Genomic DNA, 22430 nt, shown 5'->3' with positions numbered 1-22430 from the left:
GACTACTGTGTTCGCTACAGTAGATATCTACAAGCTAGAGCAAGAGGTTTGGCGCAGTTCATCTACAATTACAGCACAGTGCACTTAATGTTCTTACAGGTTTTTCCTACCACCACTTTTCCGAGTTGCACAATAGCGGCACAATTGCATTGTTGTCGGTTTTCTCGTTTTGTACTTTTGTTGTTTTGTCGACAGAGCGTGCAATCGTCAGTCGCTGCGTCGTTGTCAGTTGTATAAATTTGCATTGAATTGGAAGCTGACGAAATGACGACATCTCAACATCTCAACAGCTCGCACAATTTCCAAATCATTGCAAGGGTTGTTGTGAATTTTTAAATACCGCACTCCTCTCTTCTCTATCAAGCGAAGAGTTCATTAGCTTCTGTGGAAAGTAGGCAGTAGCTTCGCATCAGGTTACCAAAAATAGACAAAAAACAAGATAAAAGAGTTTCGCATAATGATGTCCAATTTAGTGGGGAACAGATTATGCAAAGCTAGCCAATTGAATTGATGATGATCATTACGAAAATGGCAATCTTTCGATGCTGATAATCTCAGCCAGCAGCTGAGCTGAGAGTTACAATTGCATGAAACATAAATAAATAAATAAATAATAGGCTGCTAATCGCTTGTAAACATGCATTTTCCCAATGAACATTTCAACGCGCCACATCGATGAGAAAGCAGACACAGAAATGCCCCAAAGGAGGCAATAGAGTAAAGGAGGGAGGAGGGAAATGGGGGCCAGGTGGGCTGGGGCTGGGTCTGCGCTACGTGATTTAGAGCCTAACGAGCATAGAACCCTTGTGGGCGCACTTTCTCATCCACATCCACATCGTGCCACAATTGCTGCGCCTCGCTTTGCTCCTCTGTGGTTGCTTTTTTCGTTTTTTGTTTTTTTTTTTTTTGGCCCCGCGGCGCACGCTGCTCTCGTGATTGTTTTGTGATTGATGAAGGCGACGCCAGTGGGCAGCCAAAAAGCAGCGAATAGCAACCACCACCAACAACAACAACGATAATAACAATAACAATATGCTTCATTCATGGCCAAGAAGAAACAAGTGAACTGAAGTGAAGTGCGGCGCTGACTCTGCTGCTGAAGTGCAAGTGAAAGTGAAGTTTTTGGCGGCGCTTCGTTCGTCAGTCCGTCTGTCTGTCCGTCCGCCGTCTTTCTGTCGTGTACTTCATCGGCAACCACAACAAAAATTTCCCACTAACATAATTTTCAACAGCACAGCACAAAAAAATACACAGAAAACGATAAAGAGCAGCAGCAAGCAAAAATGGAAAATAAGTATGGAACGAGCATGCTCGACTGTGAAATACTGTACAGTATAATTTTTAACCTTTCTGCTCGATGTCTTGGGCATTATTACATATCTAAATGTAACGCTTTCTTTTGGGAAACCATTCTTGAGAGAATATGTGATTATGTGAAAACAATAATTTTCCCATATCAAATTGCGTTTTAGATTGACTAAATTGATTAAATTATTATACCTATTTGAAACTGTTCAGAAATTATACATTTTTTTTTCTAAATTTTATTCTGTATACCACACTATACTTTCCACAATTTTGAAATCGAATATCCAAAAATTGCAAAATTGTGTCCACAAATGACCTCTCTTAAATTATTATATCTTTATGAAATTGTTGAGAATTTATAAAAATTTATCTAAACTTTCTTCTATATACTAAAATTCATTTAGACAAATTTTAAGCCGAATCCAAAAATTGTGTTCAGTGATGATCTCTCTTAAATCATTATATCTTTTTGGAAGTGTTAAGAATTTAAAAAAATTGTTTGCAAATTTTATTCTATTTACCATAATTCCTTTCCACAATTTATATATCGAATATCGAAGAAATATTAGAAGTATTGTGTTCAGACATGATCTCTCTTAAATAATGACTATACCTTTTTGGAACTGTTTTATTTTCTAAACCAAAATTCCTTTTCACAATTTTAAATCAGGATATTCAAAAATTGTTAGAAGCATTGTGTTCAGATATGATCTCTGATAGGTTATGAATTATAAATAAATTTCTCTGTTGCTTAACACAATATTATCATACCCTCCTACCTTAGAAGTACCGGGTATAGAAATCATTGCCCATTTCCATTTTTTGCTGCTGCTGCTTCTGTGGTGGTGTCTGCTGTTGACTGATGTGATTGCCGCTCTGGCAGCCACTGCGGCTGCGGCTGCTGTGGTTCGTCATTGTTGCTGCTCATCTTCATCTTCATTATTGGCGCCTCTGTGTTTGCTACACATTTAATTAAATGCCCGACGAGTCGGAGTCGGAGTCAGAGTCAGAGTGAGAGTGAATCTGATCGCCTATCGCCTTTTGTCGCGATCTTTGTCTCACCTTTTGGCTGTAATTTCGGATTAGAGATGGGGGCAAAAAGGGGCACCCAACGGAAAAGTACATAATGCCATTTCACAGCTTAGGTAACACTGAGTAAATTAAGTATGTGCGTACTTCCCTCTTGCAACCACCCCAAAAAAAAGAAGAAGAAGAAATAAAACATGCCACGCTCCATAATGCTTTAACAGTCATCTCTACTCTGGATGGGCACGCTTCATTAACCGTATCCACCTCTCTTGTGTGTGTTTGCCCCTCTCTCTGTTTGCCATTGTCTCAGCTCGGAGCCCAGCGTTCACTTTCTAATCACCCAAAGTCAACGTCGCCATCGTCGTCAGTTGGCAAAGTCTGTGGCAGCCATGACCGACCGAATGCAATCAACGACAGCGACACGCAAGTTGAAGGTAGGAAAGACCCAGGAGGAGGCAGCAGTGGAGGGTTGCAAGCGACGAGCTCTCGCAATCATTGTGTTTAGCTTTATTTTTTCTGTTTTCTGTTTTTTTGGGGAGGTTTGAAGGTCTTTTTGGCCCCGCAATCGTACAGGGCTGACAGCCATATGCATAGTATATATGCTTATACATTTATTTATCCACAAATTGGGTTCAGACGCCTAAGGTCAAGTCAACAACAGGCAAACAGTCGGTAAACGTAATCGTAATCGCATAGTTAGTAACTACATTCGCTATGTTTACTAATGAAATATACAAAACGATTCGTATACGATGTTGTATGTAGTAAGCCTAGTCACGGGCCGCTCAAGTAGTTATGGAAATGTATAAATATTTGGACAACCCGATAAGATTAGATTAGTTAAATGAACTGGCCAAGTGACGTGTAAACATATCGATACTTTTACAATCCATTTTTTTTTTTTTTTGGGTTCTACGTTAAGATTAGATAGATATTTATTACGAAGTCAATAGACAAAAAGTATTGTACATTAACAAGGTGTAGGCGATAATTGAGCAGACTAAATAATGAGCGAGACAAGCTAAATTAATCTACATTTTGTCATTAGAGATTAGACTGAAAATATGGCCTATAAAAGTATACTGACCATACAAAAGTATTATTTTTAGAAAAAGAGAGAAATTTCTTCTTAGTATAAGACAAAAATACAATTTTGTAAAGTTGTTCTAGAAATATATTTTATAGTAATTACAACTATTATTAGATTAGACTGAAAATATTGGCTATAAAAATATATTGATCATAAAAAAGTGTTATCTTCAGAAAATAGCTAGAAATTTCATATTAATAACATATAAGTCAAAATTAAAAATTTCTTAAGTTGTTCTAAATTTAAATTGACTATAAAACAGTGATATTTTTAGAAATGGCTTTCTTTTTAAATCAAAATTAAAATTTTCTTAAGTTGTTTTAAATCTTTTCTACAATTACTAAAATAATATACTTTTTTTTATTTTCTATTAATATAAAGTCCTTGGTTAAGGATCAGGAATTTGTTTTACTTTTATATATTTTATAAAAAAATAAACCAGGAAATAAATAAATGTAGCAAAATTTAAGAAAATAACTAAAGGGTCTCTCACAGTCAATACAATAATTAGACATACCAACAGGAATTAAACCTGGAACTAAACTGAATTTTAATACCCAAATTAAAATGCATTAAAAAACAAAAAAACATGATGCATTGAAAGTGAATTTAGTGCACTCTGTCATGCAATTAGAGTGAGTGCAGCTGACTCTTAAGGTGTGGCAATTATATTGAGCAGCCCTCGCTCACATGAAGTTATTTGTTGTTGCGGTTGCTTGTCATCATTCGCTGAATGTTGTTTATTGTTTCATAACAGCTGAGACAAAGTCAGGCAAAAGGTAAATGGGTTTTGTGTACCTTGTGCCTAATGCGTTAATATCATCATCAAAGCAGCTTGCTTGCAAGCTTGCTCATAGAGTAGTACATACAAAACATAGTCGTATTGTAACTCATGTTTATGCTTGCAGGTGTGTGTGTGTGTGTGTGTGTGTGTGTGTGTGTGTGTGTGTGCCAGTGAATGAGTGTGGCACAGTGGGCACAAGTTTTGGTTTTTATGAATTTAGTTTTTAACGATGCCAGTGACAGCAACGTCCGACAACAACAACAACAACATCAGCAACAAGCGAGTTTCAATGAAAAGTCAAAACAGGCCGCAGGTCCGGATATAAATGGTTTGTTGTTCACACACTCACTCACACATACAAATGTCTGTATATCCATATGCAGTGGAATACACTCATCATTACGCTTAACGCTTGGCTCAGTCTCGCAGTCCCAGTCCCAGCCCCAGCCCAGTCAGCCATTACGAAGCCCATTTTGTTAGTAGCCCGCCGCAAGCAACTAACTACCAAAAGTGCCTCACAGTTCGCGTTTACAGCGGCCATAATGTACTCGTACTATTCGTACTCATAGTCGTACAGCACATGCACAAAAAAACACCACATACGCCAAAGAGAGGGAGCGAACAAGCAAGCAACAACGAAAGAGAGCGCCCCCGCTTACACTGCCGCCTTCGTTTCGCCCTTCACTCGTTGGTGAGTCGTGAGTCACCTGAGCGTAACGTAAGCGCAGCTTATTGTTGTATGTTTGGTTGCTTGCTCGTGTGCCTCGTTGGGTACTTGTGCTCGTTATTTCATTTTGCTTTTGCTATAGGTTTTGTTTTTGTGTTTTTGGCACTCAGCACTCATTCATTTGCGCTCTCCGGCTCTCCCACTGCAGTTATCGTTATTGTTGTTGTTATCGAGTTTGCTCTGAGCAGCTGTTTTCAACTGTCTCACAAATTGTGTTGCTATTGTGTGATCGCTCGCTTTTTTTTTGGACATGTATGAGCAAGCGAGCGAGCTTGTGTATGTGTGTGCATGCAAATTTACACCTTTTTTTACAGCAGCATACGTATATCGAATTATACGATTTGTTACTCTCTTTTTCCTCAATTATTCAATTTAAGCAAACGCATTTAAAGCTGACAAATCAGCCATAAACTGGCGTATTGCAGCTGTTTTCAGTGCTAAAAACTATTAGTTTGCAATTGCAATTAGTCCCACTGTACAACGTACGTCAATGCTCACTTATGACTTTATAGACGTAGATACAGGTGTATAGGAATGTGTGTGTGTGTGTATGTATGCGAATGATAGACGTACTATTGCAAGTGTTTCGTTTATAGACTGCCAATTGTTTTCGGTAGATCAAATTGAAAAGAACAGCTTATAATACAGCAGCCACAACACAACAACTAGCACACACACATGTGAACAATACGTTCGCACCATTCACTCATACACTTGCTCACATATACTCGAGAGAGCGAGAGAGTGGAGAAAGAGCAAAACGAACCGTGTGTAGTCGACTCACGGCTTGGAAGCTTGCACGCCTCGCTCGGCCAAATTAGTCTCTCTCAAAGTTTCGTCGCGACAGGCCGCAGCAGCAGCAGAGCACAGACAACACAACGTAGAGAAACCCGTGCGCGCGCGCTTTTCTCGATTCAAAACGTCGTCTGACGTCCGACGTCCGTCGTCTCTCAGTCTCAAGCGCTGCTCGATCGTGCGTTTTGTTGCTAACATTTTAACATTAACATTAACATTTTACTTGGTTCGGTTCGCTCGGTTGTGTTGTGTGTTAGTCACAAAATAATGGATTGCTTATTGCTTATTGTTGGCAGCAGCAGTGTTGTTGTTGTTGCTCTTATTGCCACTTTGCATACGCAAAACAAGCAACAAAATTTCAAAATCGAATAACACAATATTTTTTGCAACGCGCGAATTGATTTGCAAACAAAAGTTTGTCTCGCTGAATAATTGTGAGTGAGTTGTGATAGTGTGTGTTTGTGAGTGAGTGTTGAAAAAGTGAGAAATAAAACAACAATAGCAACAACATCAACATTATTAATTGCAAAATCTACACATAACACGCAGCTCACGATTTGGCAACGCGTGTGCCATCTTCATGTTGTTGTAGTCGATGGTGTTGTTGTTGTTGTAATTCCCCATGTCTCGATGTCGCTGTGATTGTGGCTGCTGTCAAGTCAGGGCCGGTTTATTAATTTGACATCGTCGTGTGCTCCCTCTTTGCCATACAAAAGCAATAAAAACAAATAGCAAGCGGCAAACGAAAACCCAAAAAACAAAAACAAAACGGAAACCAAAAAAAAAAAAAACTAACAACAACAGCATTGCACACAATATTTTTTTTGTAATGTAAAAAAATAAAATATAATTAAAGAGAAAATCGCCTTTCTCTGCTGCGCGTATCACACAAAAACAATAGTGCCGCCAACAAACACAGCAGCAACAACAAAAGCAGCGCAGCAGCAGCAACTACAGAAATAGGCGTCGACAGCGGGAATAGCAGCAGCAGCAGCGGCAGCAGCAGCCACTGTAGTAGCAAAGCAGCAGCCACGGCCACTGCCCCGTTACGTTTCGGCAAACACAAGTCCAAAGCGTCCCACTGTCGGTGTGTGTGTGTGTGTGGACTCGACTGGAAATTTCTGCTACACATTTTTTAATTGAAATTGTGGGCAAGTGCTGACTACTGACTGAGAGCAGCAGAAACAGCACATAGAGCACCCAACTAAAGTTATTAGAGTGAACTCACTCTTCCCCTCTCTCTCTCTCTTTCAACTAGCAGCATTCACAACATTCCCGCAAAAGCTTTGCGATCAGAGAGCAGTGTGCAGCTGCAGCTGTGAAATAACGTAACGTCCTTTGGGCATTACTCAACGTAAAAGCTTGCAGCTCACTTGACAGCCACTCAAAAGCTTCACAGCTGATATATTTTGAATGCGCAGTGCGCAGCTGCAGCTGACCTGCAGTGGCCAGAGAAAGCACTGTTAACCGTTACTTGGCTTCCCCAAAAACAATAATAAAAGCTGTCTGTCGTGCTGTGTCACGAAGTTGACAACGTCGCGCGCAGACGTTGCGCGATCTTAGTTGTGGTGGCTGCTGCTGCTTGTTGTGCTTCTCCTTTATTTAGCATTTTTTTGCTTGTGTAACCACTTGGCAACCAATTACGCTGCATACGAAGTATTGTGTTTCCACTTCCTCTTCCGCTCATTTTCGAGCGCTGCCTGCACTTGCAGACGCATGCAGCAAATAGTGGGAGAGCGAGAGAGCGCACAAGTGAGTGCGCGACGCGTGAGAGCGGCAGAGCGAAAGAGAGTTTTGGATTACGTGCTGCGCCGTTACTAATGACACGAAAGTGAATAAAGCGTTGGCAGCACGGGCCACAAACACTGTGTGGAACCCAACTGCATTGCTCCCTCTCTCTCTCTCTCTCTCTCTTAACTAAAAGCGCGCGTGTGTGTGTGTGTAATAATTATAAATTAAATAATTATACAATACAAGCAAAGAAAACTTGTAGCTGATTGCAACTGCAGTTGCTGCCGCTGTTGCTGTTGTTGCTCGTGCAGTGGAACACCTGTAAAACAAAGGCAGCTTTATCTACAACAACTACAACAACAACAACTTGCTATTGTCGTGCACTGTGGCGGATGCATGCAGCCCAGCTTTAAAGCATAATGAAAATTAAAACGCGACCCAACCAAAGCAATTTTTTTTTTTTTTTTTTATTTTACGAAGGAGCCAAGAACTCTTAAGCTGAAAAGTTAGCGCTGCAAACTTGTTCAACTAAAACTAAGACTGCAATTACAAAAGTATTTTCTCAGAATATGCTAAAAAAGAACAGCAACGAGAACAAGTTGAATGCTTTAGGCAACAATAGCAACAACATTGAGAACAACAACAACAACAACAGAAACTGCTTCTCAATAGTTTGCTAAATAATAAAACATATATTCGAAGCTGGGCTTTGATATTTTCAGTGAGTGGGTTTTTCGGGGCAGCATTCTCACAGTCGAGACTCGAACCTCGCCCCACGTCTCGCCCCGCTCTCCACGCCCCGAGAACAGAACAGAACAACTGTTGTTTGATTGTAGGCGACTTGTTTTGGCCAATAATGCCATGACTTGTTGTGGAATCCAAGGCAAGGCTAAAAACACACACACACTTATAGAGGGAGGGAGGTAGGGAGGTTGTTGGCTTATCGTTGGCTTAAACAGCTTTCAGCTTTTTGCTGTCGTGTCTCGATTTCTGACTAACAACAACAACAACAAATACAAGAAATCACGAAATGAGACATTGACAGCGTTTAGCCACAATTGTAACGAATTGGAGAAGACGTTACGCTAATGATGAAGACATCATGCCCATCGAGCATTTGTGATCATATTCACATAAAAGCCAAAAGCAGAAGAAGAAGAGCGACACTCGAGACTCTCTGACTGACGGATTGTCTCGAAAGGTTCTTGAACTTGACGCAAACAGATTTACGAGTGGAAAGTGCGGGGGCGACTTTGACTTTTATATTGTTTCTTTTTTTTTGTTACTGTTTGGATTCGAGAGTATTCTCAATTTACATTTTATAGCGATCTTGATCTTGTCTGACGATATACCATCAAAACATTTTTTGATTTTTCCCTTTCAATGCGCCATTGTTTTGTTTGTGTCGCGATTGCCATTGATAAATCTTCTCACGTAAATTTCCATATGATTTATGGATTTATTTAAGTGGATCAGGTCACACAACTGGGGGATTGGGGGACTGGGCACACTGCCAAAAGAGCTTTCTCGCCAAAGCTTTCGATTAGTGCAGACGGATGCCAACTGTTCACATCCCTGACATGTGCATGTGTGTGTGTGTGTGTGCTGGTGTGCGTGTATTCGCATTCAATTTGAATATTTATTTGTTTACTTGGCACTTGTCAAGTCGCTCGCTCGCTCGCTCGGTTTCATTTCATATATATTTTCTAGCTATGCGACTTTTACTTGCGATCGCTGACCTAAAAAGCTACAAAGCTGATTGAATGCGCCGAGAAGAGAGCTTGCAACTCTCCATCTCACTCTTACTCACTCGCTCTTCCACAACAACAACAAGCAACTATAACATTTTGCAAGTGTCACGCTACCCACTTTGCTTCATTAGCGATTGTCATCCCATGACTCTCTGTCTCTGTCGCTCTCTCGCTCTCAGTGTTTCGTGTGTGTGTCAATGTTGTTGCTTTATTACAGCCATTTTTTGAAGGGCGTTCACAATTGTTGCTGTTGCTGTTGTTGCAGCTAATGTTTATGGTTGGGCTACGCAATGCGCAAAAAGATAGTAAAACGCGTGTGTGGAATGTGTAGCTAAAATTAATTTACTAATATTATCGCTTAGCATACCTCAAAAAAGAAGAAAAAAAACACAACAAACGTTATCTACAAACAAAATGTAGACAGTCAAAAGGAAGAGTGAGAGGGAAGAAGTAACGAATGGATTCCATAACCAAACCAAAGATAAAATGGCAAAGAAATCAAAGAAGAGTACATCAATAAATACCACAATCAACAACAAATATCAATAAAATATGTACATAAATTAAAACGAAAGCAAGAACAATAAATTATAATCGAAAACAACAAATCAATTTGCAACTGAATGAAACGAAAGCAAAAGAAACCGCAATAACACAACAACGACAAATAACAACAACAACTCAACTCGACTCTCGAGTCAAAGTCAAACAAACAAACAAAAACCTACGGAAAGTGAAGGCGAAAGTGTAGTCAAACCACGCCCCCTCCAATTCCCTGCCCCTTGTCTCGGTGTCTGTGTCTTTTTCAATTGTGAATTGTGTGTGTGTGTGAAACGCAACGAATGCGAAAGAAACAACGTCGCTGTTTCAATCTCCCGTTCCAACGATCATGTCCAAGACCAGCAGCAGCAGTACCAACAACAACAACCACCACCACCATCATCACAACAACAACAACAATCGCAGGCATCTTCCTGTGCCCGCGAATCTCGATGACAGCGGCGGCGAATCCTTTTTGCAATACGACAGCGAAAAGAAGCCGCCGCCGATTGTTGTTGTTGTCGGCGATGGTCGGAGTCGAGTGCGGCGTGTGGTGCGCACAGCGACGCGGCACGTGACCGTGGTCAGTCTGTCGACGCGCCACAAGGAGACGCAGACACACACCTCGCACCATGTGACGGCCGTCAGGTAAGCGCCACAAAAGATGTAGGCTACCCAGCTACCGTTATCGTTATCATTCCGCGGACTTGCCTCGAACAGCAGTTAAAAGTATTTACGATGCATTAAAAAGCCTGTTATCGCCTGTGCTTTGTTATGTTCGTTCCATTTCCAATGCGTTTCATTAACACTGGAACGTGTCTTCGCTGCGTGAAATGAAATGCAACTAAAACGTTGCATACTTTTGGGCTGTAACAGAAAATGCTAAGCTGCTGTTAAGCTAACAGCGCTGTTACTTCTCAATAAGAAATGGTAATATAGAGGGCATTACTTACAAATTTAGTTAATTAAAAGCTGTTTGAAGACATAAAATGAATTTGTAATGTGTCAAAGTCAAATGCAATAAGTTGACTTAACACATACATTTAAATAGAGTCTATTACTTAGACAGCTTCGTGTTGGCTTCAGTTTAAAATGAAAACTAAAAGTCTCGCACCTTTGCACTGGGTTTCCCTGTCACTTTTTTTGTATGTCTGTCTGTCTGTCAGCTGTCTGGCCTTTTCATTTGTTTGTTTGGTTCTTAATGTGGCACACTCCATAAAGCATAAGACCTCAAAAACGAACACTAATGTAAAATCAATAACAATTACGGGTGCGCTTTGCTTAAAGGCGGTCGCCGACGTCGACGACGACGTCAGGTCACGCAAGTCGCAACGTCAAAAGGCCGACGACGACGACACTTGTTGCATATCAAACAGCCACTGAGGAAGTGTGCGAGGAAGTGCTCGCAGTCCGCTCGCTGCCTGAGGGGCAGGGGAACGGACAAAGTTTTGTGGCTCGCGGCGCAAAGCGTAGTGTGTCAGTGACGTCGCTGGCCGCAAGATACAATCGTATCCAAGAGATACAGCTACAAATACAGCTTGAGCTGGAGGCAAACAAACAGCTGGACACATGTGCAGCAGCAAACAATTAGTGGCGACGTGTGGCAGATGTTTTCTTCTTTTTCACTTGGACGTCGACTCAATTTTCAAGCAGGACTCGCCAAGCACTTAAATCGTTGCACAAGAGTGAGAAAGAGAAAGAGAGAGGGAGAAAAACTGTGTGGCAAGTTGCTTGGCTGGCAACAATAACAACAAGAGCAAGTTGTTGTTGCTCTACCTGCTCTGTAAGGACAACCGGGGTTGAATTGTTCGCCAGGTGCATTATTCCTCAACCTGGCAAAAAAGCAGAAGAAGCAGAGGAACACAAAACAATCGGACAAGGATAAAACTCGTATTCGTATTCGTATTCATACTCGAATATTCTTGTATTCACTCGCCCCTTTTGAAAAATCGTATTGTGCGTGTTTTCCTGCCTCGTTATCCTTCAATCCTGTTTGTGTTTTGCTCGCTGGGTGCAAAATCCAGCTGCGCATTGTTCACAATTTTGTCGATTCGAGATTCTTTTCCATTTTTGTGTTTTTGGTTTTGTGCATCGAATGCTCTAACTGATTGCGTTTTAGCCACGGCCAAAAACCTATTAGGCCACCAACTGAGCCATGTTTCAAATTGCTTCGGCACTATACGAATCACATAATCAATTATTTAGACGCAGTAGCGCAGGGTTTTAACGGTCGGGAAATAATTAAAGGAAATAATTATAGATTTATTTGTAAAGGAAATCTGAAATTATAGAGTATAAATATTAACTGATGTGGGAAATTTAACGTTTCAATCGGTAGCAAGAAATGTTTAGGATGAGTCTAGTTAAAGCGGTAAAATTTTGTGTAGATCAAAGGAGATGCTTGAGAAAAAGAGAGAAACAAATCTTAAATAGTTAAGGATTTTTCAATTCTAGTTATTATGGTGAAAAATTCCTACAACTAAAAGATTTTCAATTTTTTTTTTTTTAGTCAAAAGGTTATTTTACTATATTTTACTAATCTTAAAGACTTTATATTCTATAGAGCGATTTAATTTATTTTTAAAACACACAAAATTGTTGAACTAAAAGATTTTGAGTTCTATTTTCTATAGTCCAAAATGTCACATACGGCATTTTAGTAATCCTAGTAACTAAACAGAATAGATAGGAAAATCTTCTATCAAGTCTTTTCGAATTTGAACTATTATTATAATATCGAATATATGTAATTCAATTTGAGTTAAATTTATTTGCAAAGTATAGGTAATGCAATACTGATTTATGTTTCTGATTTGTATCGAGTTAAGATCTCTTAATGAAAATGAATCAATCAATACCGTATTCCTTTATATTATGTTACTCCAAAGTATGATATTTATGCACATCTACAAATCTAGCTTTTTATCTTGAATTATTGATCAATCCTCACCTCTGCTCAGAGATCTTAACAATCTAATAATTGTTTTTCTTTTCCATTTTCCAAGGCATATATTATGCTTCAATCTATCAATCTAATAATCACTTTTCTTTTCCGTTTCCATTTCCAATGCAATGTTGTTGTTAATCTAACGCAGCTCAGCACTTTCTCCCTTTTAATTTCCACAACAAAATTCTTGAAGATCTGTCGCTGAACTGCAATCTTTGTGTCTAGGGGATTTCTCGATGTGTGTGTGTTTGTCATCGTTAGCTAATCATTTCCTATATAGAGAGAGAGTGGATGGATGTTAATGCTGATCCAGTCGACATATGGCACTGACACTTTTGCCCCTTCCCCCGCCTCCATCTCTGCTTTAGGATTTTTTTGGGTTTCATTTTTGAAAGGGATCCTTTTACGCTTAGGAGGATCTTCTTCAGTGTTTTCTCACTCTCTTCTTTTTTTCTCGTTGTATTGTTGTCTATGGCTTCGCAAGGGTAGCAACAACAACAATTGTTGAGCTCAAAAACAAAACAGATGCATTTCTGCTCGATGCGTAGGCAGCTGGCATGGCATACTAATACATATATAATATAGTATATGTGTGCACACACACACATACAAATGAAAAACACGTTTAGGCCTTTTTTGAGCAGCTTGTCGAGCTCGAAGCGATGTCTCTCGGTTTAGTTGAAACGCGACCGTTGCTGGGCGACGACGCGACGAACGATTTCTTCCGCTTGAGAATCGAAACTCTTCTTCTTCTTCCGCTTGAGAATCGAGTGTTGTAGACTCTTTGAGTGCTTCCTGTGATCGGTCAAACCGTAAACACAAAACTCACGAAACTCAATTTGAATTTGAATATTTATTACAACTTTTTTTTGTGGCTGGCGTTTTTATTGTGATTAACTCGCTCCATAACTGTAGTTGCGTGTATATATATTTTAGATGTGTTAATGTGTGTGTGTTAAAGCAAACCCATAGAATATTTTTCCAAAATGATCATTTGCATTTCGGGTTTTATAATTGGCGAAAGGTATGCATAACAAAAGCTGTTGCTGCTGCCCTCAACTTCTCACTCTCACTCTGCAAATTTACCCTTAACTAAACTAATCTATTTCTATATTCTAATCTTTGCAGCTTTCCCCAGAAGAGCATCGAGCGCAGCGGCTCCACACAGTACGATTTGGCGGGTGCGCCAATATCGTCAACTGGAGGAGGTCACGGCTCCACATCGACCACGGACAGCGTCGGTGGCTATGTTTATCTGCAGAATCATTATGCGGGGGCCGGGGGGCATAACTCGGCTGCCACCATCAACTATCCCGCGCCACAGCATCCGCAGATGATCTACCAGATACAACAGTATCCCACGTGCCATCAGCAACAACAACAACAACAACAACAGCAGCAGCATCAACTGCAACAGCATTATATGCAAGTGCAGGCAGCGCCATCTGTGGGCAGTGCTGGGCACTATCATCATCATTATCACCATGGGCATCATCATCATCACGGCGGCGCTGTCGTCATTGCGGGCAGCGGCGTCGGCACCGGCGCCGGTTCGGCTGCTGGCGCTGTGGTGTTGCAGCAACAGCAGCAACAGTTGCAGCAACTTCAGCTGCAGCAGCAACAGCAACAGAATATGCACAAAAAGAACTCCATCCGCAATGGAGGCGATGTTCTCAAGCGAACGCGCGCCCAATCAGCGTAAGTATTCCATTAAAATTGTGATCGATTATCTATTATCCAATGAGCCATCCAAACTGTCTTGCTAACGACTTTGGACTTTGTCCTTTGCGGCACATCCAACTGATAAGCAGAGTAGAGTATCGTATGTAGTATATATGTATGTAATCACCCAACCAACCACCCACACTCACGATCCCAGCCAAGATTAGGAGTTGACGCACATTAGCAGCTTGGAATGTAAATATTTGGCACTCAGTTGACAGCTGACTTTTTTACGAGCAGCCACAAGTTGCTTGGCCTTAATTCTCTCTCTGGCTACTGTCTGTAATTCAATCTCAGCTGTTTTTCCTAGCCAAAAGCAAATTCTCTTTTTGCCCGCTAGTTTGTCTTTGTTCATTGTTCAGCAGTAACGCACTTTCAGCTGCCCAGGAAAACAGGTCTCTGCGTGCAAATATCAAATGATAATGCGACGCAGATGTTTTCACTCAGAATCGTTGTCTGCAGGTATGAAGAAAAGTCTTAAACGCTGATCTTTGAAAGTGATTACAGATTTCCTTAACGCGTACTTTCTTCATAAATCTTTTCTTGCACTTAAAGATAAACTCTTTTAGACAATTTTACTAGTTACATGGATTTGTTGTATCTTAACTCAAATATTTTACAACTCTATTTTATAAAAGCAGTTTGATAGTTTATAATAACTATTGCCGATTTTTTAAGGCGCTTTCTTCTTCCTTTTTATTGAACTGCTAAATTCGCATATTAATGGATTAACCGATTAAGTGAAGTACATTCTTCGTATTCATAAAATAGATCTGATTTATTATTCAAGCAGTTGGTCAGCTTATGATAATTGTAACTATTTAAGTGACTTTCTTCATTCTAAACGATCTCCCAAATTGAAATATATTCTTTATGGATTATTTAATGTTATTTATTCATTCTTTCCAAACATTATTCTTTATTAATTAATCGATTAATTATAGTTTTTTATTCATCTTCGTTAAATATATTTGATTTCTAACTTATTCAAGCGCAAATGTTGAAGCGATTTTCTTCGGTCTTAACAATCTATAAAATTGAAATAGATTCTCTATGGATTAGTTCATCATTTGCTACTTCTTCATTTTTAAGAATCTCAAACTGATCATTTAAGATTTCTTTTTCATTCTTAACGAACTCCCAAACTACATTTTATTCTTTATGGATTAATCCATAATTAACTATAGCATTTTCTTCATCTTTGTAAAATATTTTGCATATAACTTATTCAAGCGCTTGGTCAGCTTGTATAATAAATTTATTGCAAATGTCATTCTTAATGAACTCGCAAGCTAAAATGTATTCTTGATGACTTATTCGATTAATTGAAAAACTTTCTTCATTCGATAACGATTAAGCTTCTTGAAATATAGTTCTTATCAATCAATTGATCATTTAAGGTTTTTTATTTATTCTCCCAAACTGAATATTATTCTTTACTGATTCATCGTTTAAATTAAAATCATTTTCTTCTACAGAAAGAAGGTTTCTTATAGCACAGCTTTCTTAATTTAGCCTGTAGAAACATTGTCAGCATTCTTTCTGGAAAATCTTGCATATGTTTTAATATTACTGCCATCTTAAGAACTATGTTATCAGCTATTCCAAGCTAGCTTTTTTTCCACCGAACTCATTTAGTTCGCTTGCTTAGTAATATTCCTATAACATGTATGGTACTTCCCTCACTTTATCAGCAATCAATCATGCAAATATGATACTTAAACATCTCTGAACAGAACTGTTTTGTTTGATGCTTGAAAAACTCGTGATAAACTCAACTGCCAATGACCTCAAAGAGAGTAAGAGAAAAAGATGCTTCCAGCGGGAATCTCTCGGTGTTTTTTTTTTGCAGATATCTTGGAGACCATCTGTATAACTGCTAATTAATATCACTCGCAAATATGACTTCCAGGTGGCTTTTTTTTCTGCTATTTCCATCTCCCATCGAAATGCGCAATATTAAACAAAAATAAAAATGGGGAAACTGTTTATGACCATAAGCAAATTCAGAGGGGAGGAACCTCTCTCTAGGTTTTTCGTTGCTCGTGGCAACATTTTTAATCAGGTCGAACCGTGGTGTGTGTGTGTGTTTGGGTAAAGATACTCACACGACGCTCAAATAGACGACAAACGATATCTTATCAAGTGACGAGTCGCAACTTTGGCGACTCGAATCGGGCAAACTTGGAGACTCGATCCTCAGTTATGCGCATATTTCCCAACGCAAAAGACTCTGATTTAGCATTTTCAATAACGTATATTTCGAATATTCTCTAACTGCAGCTACGAGCTATCACAGGATCTGCTGGATAAACAGATCGAGCTGCTGGAACGCAAGTACGGCGGCGTTCGGGCGCGCAATGCAGCCGTGACAATTCAGCGCGCCTTTCGACACTACATGATGGTGAAGAAGTTCGCCTCGATCACAGCGATGGCCAAGGCCGAGAAGCGTCTCAGTCGCCGCATGGTTGTCACCGCCTCCAGCATGACGCTGGCCGAGGAGAGCGCGGGTTCAGCGAATGCTTCGCTCTCATCTGCCTATGGCAGCACCACAGAATCTCAGCTCGAACAGCAGCAACAGCAACAACAACAGCAGCAGCAACAACAAGCAGCAGCAGCTGCAGCTGCGGGACAGCAACAGCCACGTGTGACCATCATGGCGGGTCCTCCAGGAGCCGCTTCGCCAGGATTATCGCGGACTCCTCCGACACGATCGATGTCCATGCGAGAGAGACGCCAGCTGGATTGTAGTCCCATTCCACGCAGTCAATCAGGTGAGAGATGTGAATTTAAATTGATTTAGAGTGAGAGAATTCTCTTGCGACTTTCAACCAAATATTGCCTCAGTTCAGTGCACGTTTCTTATCTAACGCTGAGTCATTGTTAACTTCTTTGTTTTGCCTGGAATTTGGTACGAGTATTTTGGCTACGCTTTGAATATCATGCCACCATAAAATAAGTGAAGCTATAGTGGGCTCGACTATGAGATATGCAGTAAATACGATAAGCATGGGGTAATCGATAATAACTTAATACGGAACTATCTAGAAATTGCGTTTGGAATTTTGTAACATTTAATATGCAAAGGCGGTGCTACGAAGTAGTTACAATAATAGATTATAAAGGTTGTGAAGTAAAACTGTTTACAGAAAAGTAATAAAAGACTGCAGTCAAGTTTGTCTTCTATACTTAAACAAATTGAATTAAAGTGAAACAAAGTAAGAAACATAGCAAACAAATCATATTGATTTAAAGTAAAACAAAGTAAAGAACGCAAATTACAAATTTCAGAGAAAAAAGTAGAGAACTGAAAAAAGATTGTTATACTAAATAATTGCAAATAAAATAAAAGCAATTAAACATTGACAGCAACTGTTGTGAATTGCTTCTGTAAACATTTAGAATGGATTAGTAAAGTATCAGCAATCGAAGACAAAGTCAATATGCGAGCATTTTAAGTCATTTAATATAAAGTAAAGGGTCTATTGCAGCCAAAGCTTAGCTGTAGCTTTCTTACTTATTGTTTTCCCAAAGGGGGACTGACATTGATGGAGTATTTTATTAGAGAATTAATCCTTGTAAACTACAGAGGATTACGGCTATCAAGTTTATGTTTAGAACGTGTTAATTATCAAACCGAATAAACATAGTTGCGACCTAGGCAATTATTTATAGAAATTACAATATCTGTTTTTAATATTTTTGCAATTTTATTTAAAGGCTTGCTTATTCAATTTCCAATTTTTGAAGTTATTGGAAGTCATTTAAAGTAAAGTGTTTATTAGAGTCAAAACTTGATTGTAGTTTTATTACTTTGTGTTTTCCAAAAGTGGGACTGACATTGATTGAGTATTTTAATAGATACATAATCCTTGTAGACTCTGGAGGATTACGGTTATCTAGTTTATGTTTAGAGTGTGTTATTTAACAAACTGAATAAACCTTGCTTCGACCTAGGCACTTATTTATAGAAATTACAATATCTTTTTGGTAATTTTTAAAATTTATTTAGGAGTTTCCTAAGGTGGCGTGACGGTGATATTTAAGTTCGCTTACTATGACTGTCAAATTTAATAGATTTAGTTCTTAGAGACTCAACGATCTAGTTATTTATACGAAGGGATAGACAGACAAATGAATTAGATACATTGTTAAATAGTTCCAGTTGTTAATGCTGTGTTATTTTATAAAGCTGAAGATGCAAATTTCTTGTGGGTATAATTATTAGCTATAGTTATATTACAGTTAAATTGTATTGCATATTTACTAACACATTCTTTGCATTTGCTCTTGCAGGCGCCTCCCCGGTTTCGATTGGCGGTTCCACCACCTCAGTCTCTGGTCTGGCCTCGCATCCGCACGTCAATTTGTTGCACGCAGCCGAGTCGCATTACTACAATGCCCAGGCGATGCCCACGACAGCTGCTTATTACACCAGCTACCACGGCTCGCCGCATGATCTGAGCTTCGCCAGCTCGGCGGACACCTCGTTGAATGCCTCGTGGGTGAACACAAGCGGACACTCGCCACACACGCCCTACTATTCGGCAGCGCAGATCTATATGCGACCCAAGGGCGGCAGCACCACGCCCACGCCCAGCTGTGGCAGCCAGGGCAGCGGCAGTGGCAAGAAGGTGCCACCCGAGGTGCCCAAGCGCACCTCCTCGATCACAGCACAGCAACAGAGTCAGCTGCTGATGATGCAACGTCAAACACCGCCGCCTCCCTCTTTGCTGCGCACCAACGGCCTCTGCAAGACGGCGGAGAACGGAAGTCTCACCTCGGTGCAGAGCTCTGGGTCGGATTCGAGCGTCACCTCAGCGGAACGCAACATGAACAGCGACTTGGGCTCGGATCGCAGCAATTCGCCGCACACCTGGAAACGTGGCACTGCGTTGAATAGTTCACAACAGTTCTCCACGCACTCGGCGGACTCTGCAGGAGTTTGTGTCACCTCCCAGATGCAGGTGGCAGTGGCAGCGGTGACAGCAGCTGGTGGCGTGCCACCCACAGATGATCATGCGATCTCGTCGCACACGAGTGCCGCACAGTACGAGCAACACGAGCAGCAGCAGCACGAACAGCAACAGTTGCAGGCGGCGGCTGCTGCGGCGGGCGTGGCACAGAACTACAAGATGTCGGAGACAATAAGGAAGCGACAGTATCGCGTGGGTCTCAATCTGTTCAACAAGAAACCCGAGAAGGGCATCACGTACTTGATACGCCGCGGTTTCCTCGAGAATACGCCACAGGGCGTGGCACGTTTCCTCATCACCCGCAAAGGACTCTCGCGGCAAATGATTGGCGAGTATTTGGGCAATCTGCAGAATCAGTTCAACATGGCGGTGCTCAGCTGCTTTGCCATGGAACTCGATCTATCTGGGCGACAGGTGGATGTGGCGTTGCGCAAGTTCCAGGCATACTTCCGCATGCCCGGCGAGGCGCAGAAGATTGAGCGACTGATGGAGATCTTCTCGCAGCGCTACTGCGAATGCAATGCGGACATTGTGGGTCGACTGAGATCATCCGATACGGTAAGAGAAACCTTTCCTTATATTAATCAGTTCCTCTGACTTACATTTCCCTTCCCTTACAGATCTTTGTGCTGGCATTTGCCATCATCATGCTGAACACGGATCTGCATACGCCAAATCTGAAGCCAGAGCGTCGCATGCGCGTCGAGGACTTTATCAAGAATCTGCGTGGCATCGACGATTGCCACGACATTGACAAGGACATGCTGAGCGGCATCTTTGAGCGCGTCAAGTCCGATGAGTTCAAGCCCGGCAGCGATCATGTCACCCAAGTGATGAAGGTTCAGGCCACAATTGTGGGCAAGAAACCAAATCTGGCACTGCCGCATCGTCGTCTGGTCTGTTATTGTCGCCTGTACGAAATACCCGATGTGAACAAGAAGGAACGTCCTGGCGTGCATCAGCGTGAGGTATTCCTCTTCAACGATCTGCTAGTGATTACGAAAATCTTTAGCAAGAAGAAGACCTCAGTGACGTACACGTTCCGCAACAGTTTCCCGCTCTGTGGCACCGTTGTCACCCTGCTCGATCTGCCCAACTATCCGTTCTGCATTCAGCTGTCGCAGAAGGTCGATGGCAAAATCCTCATCACATTCAATGCCCGCAACGAGCACGATCGCTGCAAGTTTGCCGAGGATCTCAAGGAGTCCATCAGCGAAATGGACGAAATGGAATCGCTACGCATTGAAGCCGAACTCGAGCGACAAAAGTCCGCACGCAATCGTGCCACCGGCAACGCAGACAATCGCGACAGCGGTGTCGCCGACGTCGAAGTCTGTCCCTGTCCCTATCCGCAAGGCACGCAAGCAGCCGGTGAACAGGCGCCCAACTCCGCGGACTCATCGCAGCTAAAGCGCAGTGCGCTCAGCAACAGTCTGCTGGACATGCACGAGCAATGTGAGTTCGACAGTTGGGCAGCTCTTTCATAAACCTGTAACTAATGTAACTTTCTCGCTTTTTTAGTTGGCAATGAGAAGCCGCAGCGTCGTGGCAGCGTTGGATCGCTGGACAGCGGCATGAGCATCTCGTTCCAATCGACCACCACATCGAGCGCCTCCCGGGAAAACGCAGCCGCCATCGCAGCGGCTGCTAATGCCGCCAATGCAGCCTCCAAGATCCGCTTCAACATGCAAGGCACGCCCAACAATGTGTACGCAGCTCCGGGAATGCAGGCTTATACGCATGCCAACTTTGTGCAGCAGTCGCAGGCCGCCTACTTGCTGCAACAGCAACAGATGCTGCAGCAGCAACAGGTGGCAGCAGCTCAAATGCAGGCGCATGCTCAGGCCCAAGCACAAGCTCAGGCGCAGGCACAAGCTCAGGCTCAAGCACAGGCTCAAGCCCTAACTGCAGCAGCTGTGGCACCAGGACCTGTGGTCATGGGTCGCATTCCGGGAAGAGAGCGCAAGGCATCGCGTTCGGATGACTCACGCTCCACGGAGGTCTAAATGTGGCTCAACATTTGTACTATCTTTAGTTAATTAGCGAGCGATAAATATAACACACACACTCATCTATTCAAACGTATCATACGACCCCGACGACTTTGTATGAGCCAAAAAACAAAAATAATGTTACAAAAAAAAGATAATCCCGAAACGAAAACGAATCGAACGCCATTTCCCGTAACACCAGAAGTAGCTACATTAGAAAAAAAAGAAAGAAAACAGCAAATATTCTTAAATGTTCCTTCGTTCTCTCTGCTAATAATTATGAATTAATTAATTATAATATTCATGTACATAAATTACAATTTTCGTCTATTCTACGCGATTTACACTTAACGGTTTAAGTAAGTTTCCAAAACTAATTGTACATATACACATACAACATATACATATATACTACACACGATATCTACTATATCTACGCATATATCTACTACATATATGGAAAATACCCCCTTAACGATAATCGCATACTCGTAACCAAAACTTTTGGTCTAGCATTTTTCTCTTCTTTTCTTTTGTATCTAATCCAATCCCTCTTTCTATCGATATATATATATTTATATATACTTATACACGACGTAGCTATATTACTTTGTATATTATTACTACCCCCATCCTTCCCCTATACAATAATTATGTTTGTGTAACTAAAAAACCAATCAGTCGATCGGCAGTTCGAGTATACATATATCTATATATATATCTCTCTCAATCTTTGTGTGAGTGTATATACCATGAATATTAACTTAAAAGCAATTAGCTATAATTATTCATATTTATAGAGCCAAAACTACCCAAAACCTAAAATATTGATTAATAATATTAAATACCAATAATAATTACAATTACAATAATAATAATAACAATAATGGTAATGATAGCGATATCGATAAATGAAAACGCAAAGTGTATGGAAAAAAGCAAAACACCCGATATGTATATGAAAAAGCAAAAGACTTAAAAATTTAAATAAATGAAAAGAAATAATACCAATGATATTTTGTTTTTACTAATAATATAG

At 40.9% G+C, this 22430-nt stretch overlaps 1 protein-coding gene across 4 annotated transcripts in view; it reads left to right on the top strand.

The window, feature by feature from the left end:
* Positions 1–22398, top strand: part of LOC117572595 (IQ motif and SEC7 domain-containing protein 1) — a 47144-nt gene extending 24746 nt beyond the window's left edge. For 2 of the 4 annotated variants that reach the window (XM_034255503.2, XM_034255505.2), the window contains exons 2-6: positions 13831–14400; positions 16708–17198; positions 18721–19958; positions 20021–20855; positions 20922–22398. In XM_034255503.2, coding sequence (XP_034111394.1) covers positions 13831–14400; positions 16708–17198; positions 18721–19958; positions 20021–20855; positions 20922–21406 — 3619 coding nt within the window. In that variant the 3' untranslated portion in view covers positions 21407–22398. Of the gene's footprint in view, positions 1–9210; positions 10404–13673; positions 13727–13830; positions 14401–16707; positions 17199–18720; positions 19959–20020; positions 20856–20921 lie in introns of those variants that run through there. The other 2 variants (XM_034255504.2, XM_052005938.1) reach the window with 2 other exon arrangements.
* Positions 22399–22430: the final 32 nt, after the last annotated feature.

Source organism: Drosophila albomicans, chromosome 3 (assembly GCF_009650485.2).
Source record: "Drosophila albomicans strain 15112-1751.03 chromosome 3, ASM965048v2, whole genome shotgun sequence".
Taxonomy (NCBI): Eukaryota; Metazoa; Arthropoda; class Insecta; order Diptera; family Drosophilidae; genus Drosophila; species Drosophila albomicans.
The sequence above is the reverse complement of the archived record's forward strand: the minus strand, read 5'-3'. Positions and strand labels throughout refer to the sequence as shown.